The 14351-nt window shown below is 39.3% G+C and overlaps 1 protein-coding gene across 2 annotated transcripts in view; it reads right to left on the bottom strand.

The window, feature by feature from the left end:
* The window catches only part of DPYSL3 (dihydropyrimidinase like 3), a 264655-nt gene that overhangs the window by 18975 nt on the left and 231329 nt on the right, over positions 1-14351 (bottom strand). For both annotated transcript variants that reach the window (XM_073620613.1, XM_073620614.1), the window contains exons 8-9: positions 8928-9048; positions 7920-8076 (exon numbers count right to left, since the gene is read on the bottom strand). In XM_073620613.1, coding sequence (XP_073476714.1) covers positions 7920-8076; positions 8928-9048 — 278 coding nt within the window. The remainder of the gene's footprint in view (positions 1-7919; positions 8077-8927; positions 9049-14351) is intronic.

Genomic DNA, 14351 nt, shown 5'->3' with positions numbered 1-14351 from the left:
AGATGGCAGTATAACCTGACAGTAGATAACACATATCCTTCAATGGATAAAAAAGCAAACCACAGCCATGAAACATAATTATATGTAACCACTAGGTGGCAGCGGAGCACCGATTAACCTTCACACTAGTCTACTTTGTGACTTTCTACCTACTTTGGCCAAATGCTGTAGATGTACAGCTATCCTCCAGAAATGATAAACACGCATCAGATTTCTCCTAGCAAACAATACCTCATACCCTGTTCTCAAAGGAAACTGCACGACTGTCTGTTTTCTCACTGCAGACATTAATTTATAATGATGTAATTTCACATTCCACCAGTAAACTCAGTAAATTGATTTAATCCAGGAGCCACAAGCTTTACATTTAAAGTAGTTTTACATTTTTAACAATGTTTTCTACTTTAAATGCATAAAGATTAGATTTGGAGCTTTTCTGAAACAGGGACTGATAGAAGTATTTACATCATAATCATTAGAAGTATTTACATCACTAATGTCCAAATTAGTAAGTCAGCTATGAAAAAAAAATCATAAAATGCTGGAGCACAAGCTTGTGTACATGGCTTGGCTAATAATCTTTAATTTGTCCACACAACCTAATAGTCAGCAAGGTAATGCTTTTATGACTTCTGTACATACAAAATATCTCATTGCATTGAAATGTAGTTGGTAGAACACCTGCTGTAATTTACAAGAAAACCTCAGAGTTCTAAGAACCCCTGTGTAATCTTTACGTCTCTCTGGTTGCAGTCTAGGCCCCATACACACTATTAGATTTTCTGCAGATGTTTGTCTTCAGATTTACCAAAAACCATATAATATGAGGTCAAAATGTATGAGTTTGACCCCTTTCACACTGGGGCGCTTTGCAGGTAGCGTCTGCAAAGCGCCCTGAAAGTGCCGCTGCTGTCTCTCCAATGTGAAAGCCCCGAGGGCTTTCACACTAGAGCGGTGCGCTGGCAGGACGCTAAAAAAAGTCCTGCTAGCAGCATCTTTGGAGCGGTGAAGGAGCGGTGTATACACCGCTCCTTCAACTCTCCTGCCCATTGACATCAATAGGGCAGCGCGGCTATACCGCCGGCATAGTGCTGCTGCAGCAGCGCTTTGCGGTGGTTTTAACCCTTTCTCTGCTGCTAGCGTGGAGGGGTAAAAGCGCCCCGCTAGCGGCCAAATAGCGCCGCCAAATAGCGAAATTGATGGTGAAGCGGAGCTAAAAATAGCAGCGCTTTACCGCTGACACACCCGCCACCCCAGTGTGAAAGTAGCCTTTTAATTTGTAATTTGTATGCAATCAGGCAGGCCCTTGCACTACATGGTTTTGGTAAACCTGATGACAAAAATCTGCAGAAAATCTAATAGTGTGTATGGGGCTTTACTCCCAGAGCTACTTCTTGGGAAGAAGCGTTACATGCTCTCCATACCTGAAAGTACAGATGTAGCTACGGGTTAGCCAAGGGAAGGTGAGTGTTTTGCTGCAAGGGGGATGGCATGAAAGTGAAACCTTTGCTTTGACCTGCACTTTAATGAGTAGTTCTAGGCAACAAGTGAAATCCGTGAATATGGATTTCAGTTCAGTGTTGACTGGTAAGTGTCCTTAAAAGTAAAATGTTTATCTGATCTCTGCATTTAAAAAAAAATAAATTACACTCTTTAGCAGTGAAACAAATATTGCATGTCCCTCTGTAAAGTAGAGAACATCACTCAAAATGTACAGAGTTGTCATTTAAAGGGTAGGTCCATTCTTCTTCTTAAAGTGTGAGTAAACTCACATTAAAAAAAAAAAAAAAAAAAGATTAATAAATGGTGTATTACAAGCTGTTCATACTCACTCAGTCACTATAAGATTTCTTTTCTACATTCTGCAAAAAACCTGGTGGATACTGCTTCTCTTTATCTCCACCTTCTGTTTATGTCCCCAATTCAGCTAGGGATTTTGCTGCTGTAGTGGCAACTCTGCACATGCTCAGTTTTCAGTGAGTTTGTATGCTGAGCATTTCCTCCCCATCACACCTGAGCCACCCATGTGACTATAGAGTTACACATGTGGGCGTATACACAGTGGTAAATGACAACCCACTCCCTCCCTCCTCCTCCTCCCTCTTATTCTAAGACACAGGATGGAGGGGCGTGACACAACTCGTGGCTGGCAAAAATCCACCCACACCATGTTATTGCCAAAAATTAGAAAAAAGATTTGATTTTAAATATATATTTGTATGTCAATTTAAAACAGTTTATTGAGATTAATTATTTATTTTACTCTATTTTCCAAAGGCTGTTTTTTTGTCTGTTGAACATGTGACCAGCAGCAGAGTCCCATAAGCTCCTCCTGCTTATGTTTCCCTGAAGATAGGTTGGGAAAGAGCTCCTGGGTCATGTGACAGCTGTATATCAATTAGGAAAAAGGTTTTTTTATTAAAATAACAGTGACAGTGCCATCAGCCACATACAGAAAGAGTAGAGACAATGTAAATGAAACAGTGTTTAATTTAGTATCACTTTGAAACTCTTAACCCCACCCCACACACCCTTCCTTCCCCAATTCTAGTGCTCCTACGCGAGACCCACAAACCTACTCGCGGCAGGGTCACGTGCGCGCCGGCGGCAAATTCAAAGGGACGTACAGGTACGCCCATTTGCCCAGCCTTGCCATTCTGCCAACGTAAATGTACATGCGGCGGTCAGCAAGTGGTTAAAGTGGAAGTAAACCCTCCTACTGTTTTCAGCCAAGGAAGCTGCCATAGTGCTGCACATGTGATCAGTTATGAAACCAGCCATTGGATAGTTTGACAGTTTGGTTGAGATCACTTCCAATGTGGCAGTTACATTTCCGGCATGTGCCGAAAATGTAGCTGTTTTTTGAAATTGTTAAATCAATGGGTTAACTTGCACTTTAAGACTCCCGTGCTTTCATCTCTCTTGTCATCTTTTAAATAAAGAGAAATAAATCCCTCATCAGCACTAGATGGGGAAGAGCTGTGAGACTACACATTTATTCTGATAACATAAATCTCTGGAGAAAGGGGGCATAGACTTGAGTTAAAGAATACATAAACCCTAACACAGAACTTCTCTTACTTGCTCTCTTTTGGAATGTTAAATATATCCCTGACATTGTTTAGTTATATCAGTTTGATATGTGCTAAAAAAAATACCTCCTAAAACATAGTGATACTTTCCTCCCTTCAATCCGACGTCTCTTGTTGGCACTGGCATCTACTACTCCGCTTTTTCTGGGGTGTCGGGCTGCAATTGTTCTCACTGACCAGTGGGTGATGGTATCACTCCTGGGCATGCATAGGAGTGCAGTCATCCTAGTACAAAGGGGCTGTGCCAGAATGTAAACTGAGCTGCACATTCCAAAAAAGACTGGAGCAGCCAGGTAGGTTTCTTTAATTGCAAAGCAGACATTGCATGTCTCGTCTGCAATAAAGGGCCCGCCTGTTTAGTTTTTAAAAGCAGGGCTTTAGTTCCATTTTAAACCTGCCAGATATCTTGTAAGCTAATTTTCTGCGTTCTCGGTCAGTGCAGCATTCTTATCTATTAGCACTGTTCCCAGCTCTCTTTTTTCGACTACAAACACCACCTCTCTTTGTTATGGAGAAAAGCAGTGGGCCTGTGTACAAAATCAAAAGTGGGCCCTAGGCACTGACAAAAATAATAATGTGGTGCATTATTGACATCTCCCCATTGAAACAGGGAAAGGGGCTGAGGACAGAGATTCCTCAGTACCTTTCTCTGTAGCCTCATCAGACCACGGCATCGATCACCCCCTGTCAAATTTCCCCATCCAGGTTGCAAGGTGGGTCAGACCACAGTGGAACGTATCAATTCGGACAAGTTTTCCTGACACCAAGAGAAAAATGGTGACAGAGGAGGGATCTCCAGCTAACTGACAGCCTCAGCTCTGTTGCAGTGTGCTGTGTGAAGGGGGCATGTCTCTTCCCTCCCATCAGCTATCACAGCTCTCCTCACTGAGATCTGCAAAGTGTAATTTCGGCTCCCCTTCCTGTTTTTCTGAACTCTGAGAAAAGACTGTAGATAAAGAGGTACAACTTATGTAGGGAGATTTGTTTCATCTGTGAGTCACTTCCCTGGGTGTATGTAAGGGTTATCCCCTCTATTTAATCACCCATCCCAGGCTCCAGCATCAATGAAGCTAAATCTGGCATATACACAATAAGAAAAGAAGGCCCAAAGATCTAAGGGGGCAATGCACTTGACAGTAAGGTATGTGCACTGCTAGTTCAAACAGGAAGTGAAGGGGAGAAAGAAGGTCAGGAGCGTGTAGAAATCACTGGAAAACACAGTATATAATCATCTGAGGCAAAAAACATTATAGTTGTGGTGTGTAGGAACCAGTTGCCGACCAGCCCATAGTAAAAATACATAATTACTTAAGTTTAATACTGGTGTTATGGCAGCAGCCATATTTGCGATTCCATGTCAGATAAAAGTGGTCCCGTTTTTTACTATGGGCGATTCTGTATCGGATAAAAGTGGTCCCATGGGCGCATTCACCGCGGGATCACTTTTAGGCTTAATGTACACAGGACGTTTTGAAACTTCTCCTGAGTTTAACTTGACAGATAGTACCTGAAGTTTAAAAAATTTTGTTTTTCCGTGTTTTTTTTTTTTTTTAAATAGTCAAAAATGTATCTCCATTAAAAACACCTGTAAACTAAATGCGGCTAAACGCGAGTTACCACGTTTACATGCTGTTACAGGCATTTGGGCGTTTCAAATGCCTCTGAACATCCGTACTGAACACATTTTTTTGCTTTCCAAAAAATGCTTCTAAACTCAGCTGCATAGAAACGACTAAATACGACCCTGTGTACGTGTACTGATAAGATAACATAGAGGAGAGTTCAGGTGCTGCTGAAAAAAAAAAACGGCCAACTGCTCCTAAACGTCCGTTTACCAGCAGCAGTATACATAAAACCTTAGAGGTGGCAGGAGACGTGCCCCCCCCCGCTGCTTCCCGGTCAATTCCAGGCTTACCAGAGCCATCAATAAGTCCCAGAAGTGATCCGATTCAGCCGTTTGCTGGGCAGGAAGTCGAGTGAGGGCAAGATGGCCCCCACTCGGCTCTATGCCCTTGGAAGACCGGAGTGACCTCTGACGTCACTGCCGGTTCTTGGGCATAAACAAATATTCTGGGGTTTTCTCCTTTTGCTTTTAAAGGTAAATGAGAGATCTGGGGTCTTTTTGACTCCAATTCTCTCAATAAAGAGGACTTGCCATGCTTAATTCTATTACAAGGGATGTTTACAGTGTAAAAATAAAAAGTAAAATAAATGACAAAAAAAAAAATTACAAATTTAAAGCACCCCATCCCTACGTGCTCATGCACAGAAGCGAAGGCATACATAAGTCGTTACCCACATATTTAAACAGTGTTTAAACCACACATGTGAGGTATCGCTATTGATCGTTAGAGTGAGAACAATGATTCTAATGCAAGACCTCCTCTGTCACTCTAAACTGGTAACTTGTAAAAAAATTTAAAGCGTGGCCTATCGATATTTTTTAATACCGTCGTTCGTTTGTCTCCATTCTACGAGCGTGCGCAATTTTAAAGCATGACATGTTAGGTATCTACTTACTCAGCGTAACATCATCTTTCACAAACAAAAAAGTTGTGTTTTGTTTTTTTAAATTTATTAAAGTGTATTTTTCAAAAAAAAAATTGCGCAAATACAGTGTGACATAAAATGTTGCAACGATCGCCATTTTATTCTCTAGAGTCTCTGCTAAAAAAAATTATATAATATTTAGGGGTTCTAAGTAATTTTCTAGCAAGATATACTAATTTAAACTTGCAAACAAAAAGTTCCAGAAAAGGCCTGGTCAGCGAGTGGTTCACGGCTTGTGTAAAGATGTATGCTTTACGTATTTATAAGGTGGGGGTGATCGGTGTGGTGGGGGGGTGTTACAAGCACCGATCTCCCTGTATGGTTTTGAGTGAAGCAGCTGAAATCTGTGGGAGGGAGTGGAGAAGCGTCTTTCAGCTGCTTCATTGAAAGCCATACAGGGAGATCAGTGTTTGTAACTGCGATCATCCCTGACAAATTTCGCCATCCAGGTTTCATCAACCATGGATTCAAGGTGGGTCAGACCACAGTGGAACGTATCACTTCGGACATGTTTTCCTGACACCAAGAGAAAAATGGTGACAGAGGAGGGATCTCCAGCTAACTACAGCCTCAGATCTGTTGCTGTGTGCTATTTTCTTTGACAGTGTGGTTTTCGATTTTTTATGTGCAGTTGGTGACAGGGTTGCTTTAAATAATCAATTTAGCAGTATTCTGTATGAGAAAGTGAATTATATCACACAGGTTTTTGCTTGTTATATTACCACAAGCCCACTAGCATCTGATCAATAATAAAAGTGAGGTTCTAGGAGTTATTTACTGGGGTAAGTGAAGTTTCTCTATTTTTCTTTATTTTATTATTCTTTGCTGCTTACTCCTTCATATGGTGCTGAGTGGAGTTTAGTTAGGAATATTTTTGCATCATTTCACCGGAATGCAGAAAAAAAAAAAGTGATGCTATTCAACAGGTCGGATTAAAATAATATTTTATTAGGGAAATTGTTAATACTTTTACAGCAATGTAATATTTATGTATGTGATTTTAACATTTAGATAATTAGTGAACAGAGCTAAAAGAACTCAACATGTTAGTAAATCAACCCCATAATCAGAAAAGCTCAGCATTCTGCTGAATCTTATACAGTTATTGTCTGTAAAATCTTCAGAAAAGCATGCAGGTAACTAAAGTGAGGTTTACTAAAATCCTTACAATATTTGTACAAGATCTATTTTTTTTAACCGCTTCCCGCCCGCTGGCCGTCATATGACGTCCTTGTGTTTGAGTGGGGATATCTGAATGATTCCTTCAGCTACGGGCATCCTTCATATATCGGCTTTTTCAGCCGGCGATTCCCTACACCACAAGAATGATCATAGCGGCTGTTCCACCGCTTGATCCTTCTTACAGGTGGGGAGAGGGGATCCAGCCTAGAGGTAAAGAGGACCGATCATGCCATATTCCTATTACAAGGGATGTTTACATTCCTTGTAATAGGAATAAAAGTGATAAAAAATTTTATTTGATTTTTTTTTTTAAAAAGTGTCAAACTAAAAAACAAAAAAAAAAAGAAAAAAAAGGAAAATTAACAATACAAAAAAAAAATGTAAAGCACCCCTGTCCCCGTGTGCTCACACGCAGAAGCGACTGCATACATAAGTCCCACCCACATATGAAAACGGTGTTCAAACCACACATGTGGTTAGAGCGAGAGCAACAGCCCTAGACTTCCTCTGTAACTCAAAACATGTAACCAGTAAAAAATTTGAAAGTGTCTCCTATGGGGATTTTTAAGTACCGAAGTTTGGCGCCATGCCACAAGCGTGACATGTTAGGTATCTAATTACTCTGCGTAACTTCATCTTTCACATTATGCAAAAAAATTGGGCTAACTTTACCGTTTTGTTTTTTTTTTTAAAGCACAAAAATGTTTTTTTTCCAAAAAAAAAAGCATTTGAAAAACTGATGCGCATATACCGTGCGAGATGAAAAGTTGCAACGGCCACCATTGTATTCTCTAGGGTCTTTGCTAAAAAAATTTATATAATGTTTGGGGGTTCTATGTAATTGTTTAGCAAAAACACGATGATTTTTACATGTAGGAGAGAAATGTCAGAATTGGCCTGGGGGACAAGTGGATAATAAAGAAGGAGTTTCTATTCAGGAACGAAGCGGAGCATTTTATTTTTATTTCTGCTGTATTGTGAAATAGCAGTGATTTGCACCCCTGTCAGGTTTTTGTGCAATGGGTATAAGACTCAGCCTTGCCAGTGCATGCATGTGCATAAGCCTGCATAACAGTAATAAGAACATTTTCTTACCTAGCCAGCAGGGAGTTGATGTAGTCTGGGGTGGTGGGATCAGGGCTGAGAGGTGGAGAAGTCACAAAAGCAGCAGCTTTAGCCCAATTTTTGCTCCAGTAGTGTGTTCCATCTATTCCCAGGCTAGCTGTGATAGGTTCACCAAATACAACATTGCCTGAAAATTGAACAAAATGTGAAAACTGAGTCCTAATTTGCAGGCTGCAACTTGATTGATAAAATAAGAGAACAGAGTATTGTTTAGCAAAAGAAATGAAGAAGATTTGTGCCAAGATGTAATTTACACATTGATAAAGCAATGGAAAATGATGGTATTCTAGCATGTATGTAAAGATCAGTCTTAAAGCTTTGCCATCCCTCATTAGTGGACTTGAAAAGGGAGGCCACAATTTCAAATGCACATGGTCACAGGCTTGTATGTTTGCTCATGCCCTGGATAGTGGTCTGTTTGTCTCTGACTTCCATCTGACTGTTCATGCCTTGAATTATTCCTGTGTGTTGCTTGGACTGCGATTGTACCCAGCTTCTCTGAACTCGTTCTGATCATTGACTTATAACCTCTGCTATTGTCTGCCATTGTTCTGCTTACCTTTCTAGAACCTGGACTCGGTTGTCTGCACCTAACCCAGCCATCTATTTTCTGACTCTGCAACTGTCTGCTCTGACCATTTGTCCGAGGATTATTACCATCTGTCATGCCTGTTGTTGGCTGTTGCCCCTGGCAACAGAGAGCGTCTGCCAAACTCCATGATGATGTGCATATGTAATACTATATTTCAAAGCTTTTCATACATGTGTGTTTATATTAAAGTAATGCATCAATGATCATTTTGAAGTCCAAGCCATGAGAATGAGGACTGTCAGCCTAAACTATATTGTTTCGGAAGCCCTGGAAATAACCCATGTAAATAATAATCATCAGGATTATCCTCTACTTTTACATGTTCTTCACATATAATATGCACGTTTTAGTGGTTAGATAATACAATTTTGCTTTTTATAGGTCACCTTTTTTCCTGGCTTGGGAAATGAGGTCTACAGAACTTTTGCTCATCACTTTGGTCACATATAGTGGACAGTTTGTTTGGCTTGCAATGGTAATGGCACGAAAAACAGCTTCTGCTTCCAGCTAAAAGAACAAAAGACTTGGAATGATGAACAGCACTACATAATATTAACAAGGGACACATTTGATACCAGATAAGATCTTCTAGACAGTTCCAGACTCACAACACATTGCAAGAAGGCAACATATGCTCTTCCATCTCACTAATCTACAACTTGACATGTAACAAAGTGGCTTCAGTACATTCAGCAGTTACATCATGTGTCACAGTTTTTGGCTGGCATGTGGCAAGCATTACATAAAGCATATAGTCATTTTTAGCTACAAATAACAGAGTACAAATTACATGACATGAGTTAATGACAGTCAAAGTAACTAAATGCCTGGAAATTCAAATCTTTCCCTTTCTCTAATGCCGTGTACACACGACCAGACTTTTTGACCAGACTGGTCTTACGGAACGAATCCATCGGACAATCCGACCGTGTGTGGGCTTCAGCAGACTTTTTCTGTGGAAAATCAGACGGACTTTAGATTTAGAACATGTTTCAAATCTTTCCGACGGACTCAAATCCGGTCGAAAAATCAGTTTGTCTGTATGCTAGTCCGACGGATAAAAAAGGACGCAAGGGCAGCTATTGGCTACTGGCTATGAACTTCCCTTTTCTAGTCCCTTCGTACGTCATCACGTTCAAACCAATGGACTTTCGAACGGACTTTAGTTTGTGTGTGGGCAAGGCCGGTCGTTCGAAAGTCCGTCGTAACTCCGTCAAAAGTCAGTCGGAAAAACCGTCGGACCTTTGATGCTGAAAAGTCCGCTCATGTGTATGCAGCATTAGACATATTTAATGCTTTTTAGTACCTTAAAATATACAAAGGAAATCAAGCGATTTTCATTTGTTTCCTGCAACCACAGGGAAAATCATATAATCTATGGCCTGCCTTAGGCGCGTCAAGAGCTTGGGCGAATTTATTCTGGCCACTGAAATGAACATCCAAGTGCTTGATACACCTAGCACTTAAGCATGTTTAGACGCACTTAGGCGCGTCTGAGGGTTTGTCTGTCAAAACACTGCTGCTCCTGAATGTGCTGACAGTGTTTCCTTGTTTTTTCCACCCCTCCTCCCTCCCCATGGGGGGGGGGTTAAGGGTTCTAAAAAGCCCCTGGTGGATGTTGGGTAGGATGATGACAACTACATATTGCTTTTAATCCTGTACAGCGTTATGCTTATAGTTACATAGTAGGTGAGGTCGAAAAAAGACACAAGTCCATCAAATCCAACCTATGTGTGTGGTTATTCAATCATGAGTAATTGATTTATATGAATATAATTGTATAGAAGCTATGACGTGACAATTGCATTATAGAGGTGTAATACTCTATGCACCCCTGAAGGAGACGTGTTTTTCTGAAACGCACCGACTGAAGGAAGACACAGCATACCATCTATGTCACTCAGGACAGCTTTATTATGAGCAATGTTGTATGCCGTACTTATATTTTTTACGTTTTGATTTTGTATTAATAGGATTGAACTACTTTTTAATATATACATGTGTTGTGACAATAGTGCCTTTAAAGTCCCAATGAGGGAATGTATGTTTATCTTAACTTGCTGACAGTGAGTTTTTTTTCTCTGCCTCTAAAAGCCTATGTAAGCATGGACACATAGGCTAACATCGAGGGGCGTTTAGATGTTTAATTTTGATGATTATGGCTTACAGCTAGTGAAAACCCAAAATTTACTATCTCAAAAAATTGAATATTACATAAGACCAATATGAAAAAGGATTTTTAATACAGAAATGTTGGCTTAATGAAAAGTATGTCCATGTACAGTAAAGTATGCACTCAACAGTCAATCATCACGGACTGTGGAAAATTTTGCACTTAATTTGGTATTTAAGGTCCCAGAGTCTAGGGGAAGAGTGGAGAGGCACAGGATCCAAGTTGCACGAGGTCCAGTGTGAAGTTTCCACAGCCAGTGATGATTTGGAGAGCCATGTCATCTGCTGGTGTTGGTCCACTGTGTTTTATCAAGTCCAAAGTCAGCACAGCCCTCTACCAGGAAATTCTAGAGCACTTCATGCTTCCCACTACTGACCAGCTTTATGGAGATGCTGATTTCATTTTCCAGCAGGACTTGGCACCTACTCACACTGCCAAAAGTATCAATACCTGGTTTGATGATCATGGTATCACTGTGCCTGATTGGCCTGCAAACTCGCCTGATCTAAACCCCATGGAGAATCTGTGGAGTATTGTAAAGAGGAAGATGAGAGACACCAGACCCAACAATGCAGATAAGCTTAAAGCCACTATCAAAGCAACCTGGGCTTCTATAACACCTCAGCAGTGCCACAGGCTGATTGCCTCCATGCCATGCCGCATTGATGGAGTAATTCATGCAAAAAAGAGCCCCAACCAAGTATTGAGTGCATGCTATACTGTACATGGACATACTGTTCAGTAAGCCAACATTTCTGTATTAAAACTTTTTTTTTTTTTATTGGTCTCATGTAATATTCAAATTTTCCGAGATAAAGAATTTTGGCTTTTTACTAGCTGTAAGCCATAATCAGCAAAATTAAAATAAATAAATGCTTGAAATATATCACTCCGTGTGTAACTTTTTGAATTGAATTACTGAAATAAATTAACTTTTTGATGATATTTACATTTTATGAGATGCACCTGTATATATATATATATATATATATATATATATTTATATTTATATACACACACACATATGCAATTCAATTCGTAGTGGTACAATATGCATTTATGAATATTAGAACAGAATGATGAAATTCATATATTCTGAGTATGTTTATGATGAACACAATTTACTGAAGATCATTAAAAACACCAAAATGTTTTAATGTATTTTAATTTGTATCAAAATACATCTGGCATTTCTCTCTTCCCTCTGTGTTTCCACAATGCGTCATTATCTGGAATTAATAAGATAACAGAGTAATTTTAAATGCCAGACAAACAATACTGGCACTGGAAATCATGTCTGGTTTCAAAGCAGTATTTTAAGGACTTGTCATGTTTTCTGATGCAACTACAGCTGTGGTTTCTTTCTCTTTTGGAGCCAATGCAACAACGACAACTGTGTACACAAGATGGAGTTTATCTTCATTTGATGCCTTATGGTATTAAAATATGTAGGGAGTTTTTTTGTGCACTGTAACTTACAGATATGTTAAAAAAAAAAAAAAACACTAACTGTTGCATGGTGGTAGCTCCATTTCGGCTCCATCCTGAATTAGGGGTTTGGGAGGGGTTAAGTATGCATGGTGTCATCCTTTGGGGTACCTGTGAGAGCAGGCTTCACAAGTGGGCTACAAAGCCAAAACTTTTTTTTTTTTTTTTTATAGCATGGTGAGTAGTTAGAACCCAGATCATAATTTTATTGCTATCTGTGTCATAATTGGGGAGAATTACACTCTCTGCATGTCTGGGTCAATAAAAAAAAAAGAGTGGTCACCAGAACAGGAACGTGATAGTGACATAAGTCGAACGGTCACAATGATTGTTACTTGAGCTTTAGATTTACCAAAACTATGCAATATAAGGAGACCAACCTTATCGACCCAATCAATTTGTATCTAATTGGGCTGACCCTTATATATAAGGGCTGACCGTTAAATATAGTAGTTGGTAGATACAAAGAAGATTGTACGATCAGATTGTAATGTATGTGGTGAGCTTAAGGGGGGATTTTTTCCTGGGAGCTATCCAAAATGAAAAGATGTTTTGGCTTTAGTTTTACCCTGAAGTGATTCTAAAGCTAAGAATTAAAAAAAAAAGAAAAATGGTTTTGCACAGAGCAGCCCTGATCCTCTTTTTTTTGGGATTGTGAGTCAATGAAGAGACAAGACCTGGGAGAGCTGCTGCTTGCATGCACATCACTAGAACAAGATGGGGCTCAGGTAAGTATTACGGGGGGCTAGGGAGGGGGCGGCAGGGTGAGGTTTTTTACCTTCATACATAGAATGCATGAAGGGAAAGTCCTATAGCCCTTAGAACCACTTTAAAGGCCTTCAAGTAATGATAAATAACCGGATGATCAGAATTTTTTTGTCCTCAGTTTATGCTTGCTATTAGAATTAAGACATTTTTTTCCTCTTTAGCTGGAATTGGCATCCTGAAAGAGCAGATTATCCTTTAGAAAATGGGAATTACTTGTCTTCAGGAATTACTAAGGGGCTACATACGTGGGTCCTCTTTTCCAGGGGTCTGGGCAAATTTTTCCATGTTTTATTTATACTTTGTGAATGGATATCTCAGCTGACATGCCTAAAATTGACCTTCTGCATTGCAATCCTTTAGATTTACTAGCAACTAGTTTTTCCAGTTTAATACAATTGTTCGGATTATTTAGGCCACCCCGTTCAATTGTTTTGACAAAAAAGATTGTACAATCAGGTGTTGACATGTACGGTAATCTTTTGTCAGCCAATAACACAACCATAGACAAGAGATAGCAACCCATATGGTTGTCAATAGATGGCCATCATGTTTTTCAAAAGACAGTTTGTAAGAACCTCTTCATGAGCAGTCATGATGGATGCTTGAAAATACAAAAATATGTAAAAAAATTGCTGTAATTCTCACCATGACCAGTGTGCTTCACCTTTGTTAGATGATCATGTAGCTGTAGATGCCAGTTTATATAACTACTTTTTGCATGCACATATTCTATTGATGTGGGGTGATAGTTGTTGGTAACTGATGGTGCCTATGATCCACTACATGCTCCCTGCTGTTCTATCATGTTGCTGACTCACTGGCACTCTGTTGTATAAGACAATGTCTTTTACCACTCTTTTTCTATATTGACCCTATTCTGGACATCATATGTGTTCACATGCACTCCAGAAGAAGACAGAATGTTTTTGAAGTTACACGGACCAGGAATATTCTCTGTATTATAGATGTGAACTTTAAACTTTACCTGGGTACAACACATAGATGTGGTTGGTTACTACTATTTTTTGTAACTTTTAAATATAAATTTTCAATTTTATGTGATATATTTCTGTTTTGTTGCTTTTGCTTACTACATGTATGTCCTTTTACTATAACACACATCACACATTCTGAGATATATATATATATATATATATATATATATATATATCTATATAGATATAGATATAGATATATATATATATAGATATATATATATATATCTATATCTATATAGATATATATATATATATATATGTGGGATGTGGGCATACTAGCATGGTATCTTCTTCGCCTATTGAGATTGGAGAAGCAAGATATCTGCAGCTTCAATTAAAAATATTTCCTGTATTTAAAGTGATTGTAAAGGTTCGTTTTTTTT

The sequence above is a fragment of the Aquarana catesbeiana genome, linkage group LG03 (genome assembly GCF_042186555.1).
Source record: "Aquarana catesbeiana isolate 2022-GZ linkage group LG03, ASM4218655v1, whole genome shotgun sequence".
NCBI classification, from domain to species: Eukaryota; Metazoa; Chordata; class Amphibia; order Anura; family Ranidae; genus Aquarana; species Aquarana catesbeiana.
The sequence above is the reverse complement of the archived record's forward strand: the minus strand, read 5'-3'. Positions and strand labels throughout refer to the sequence as shown.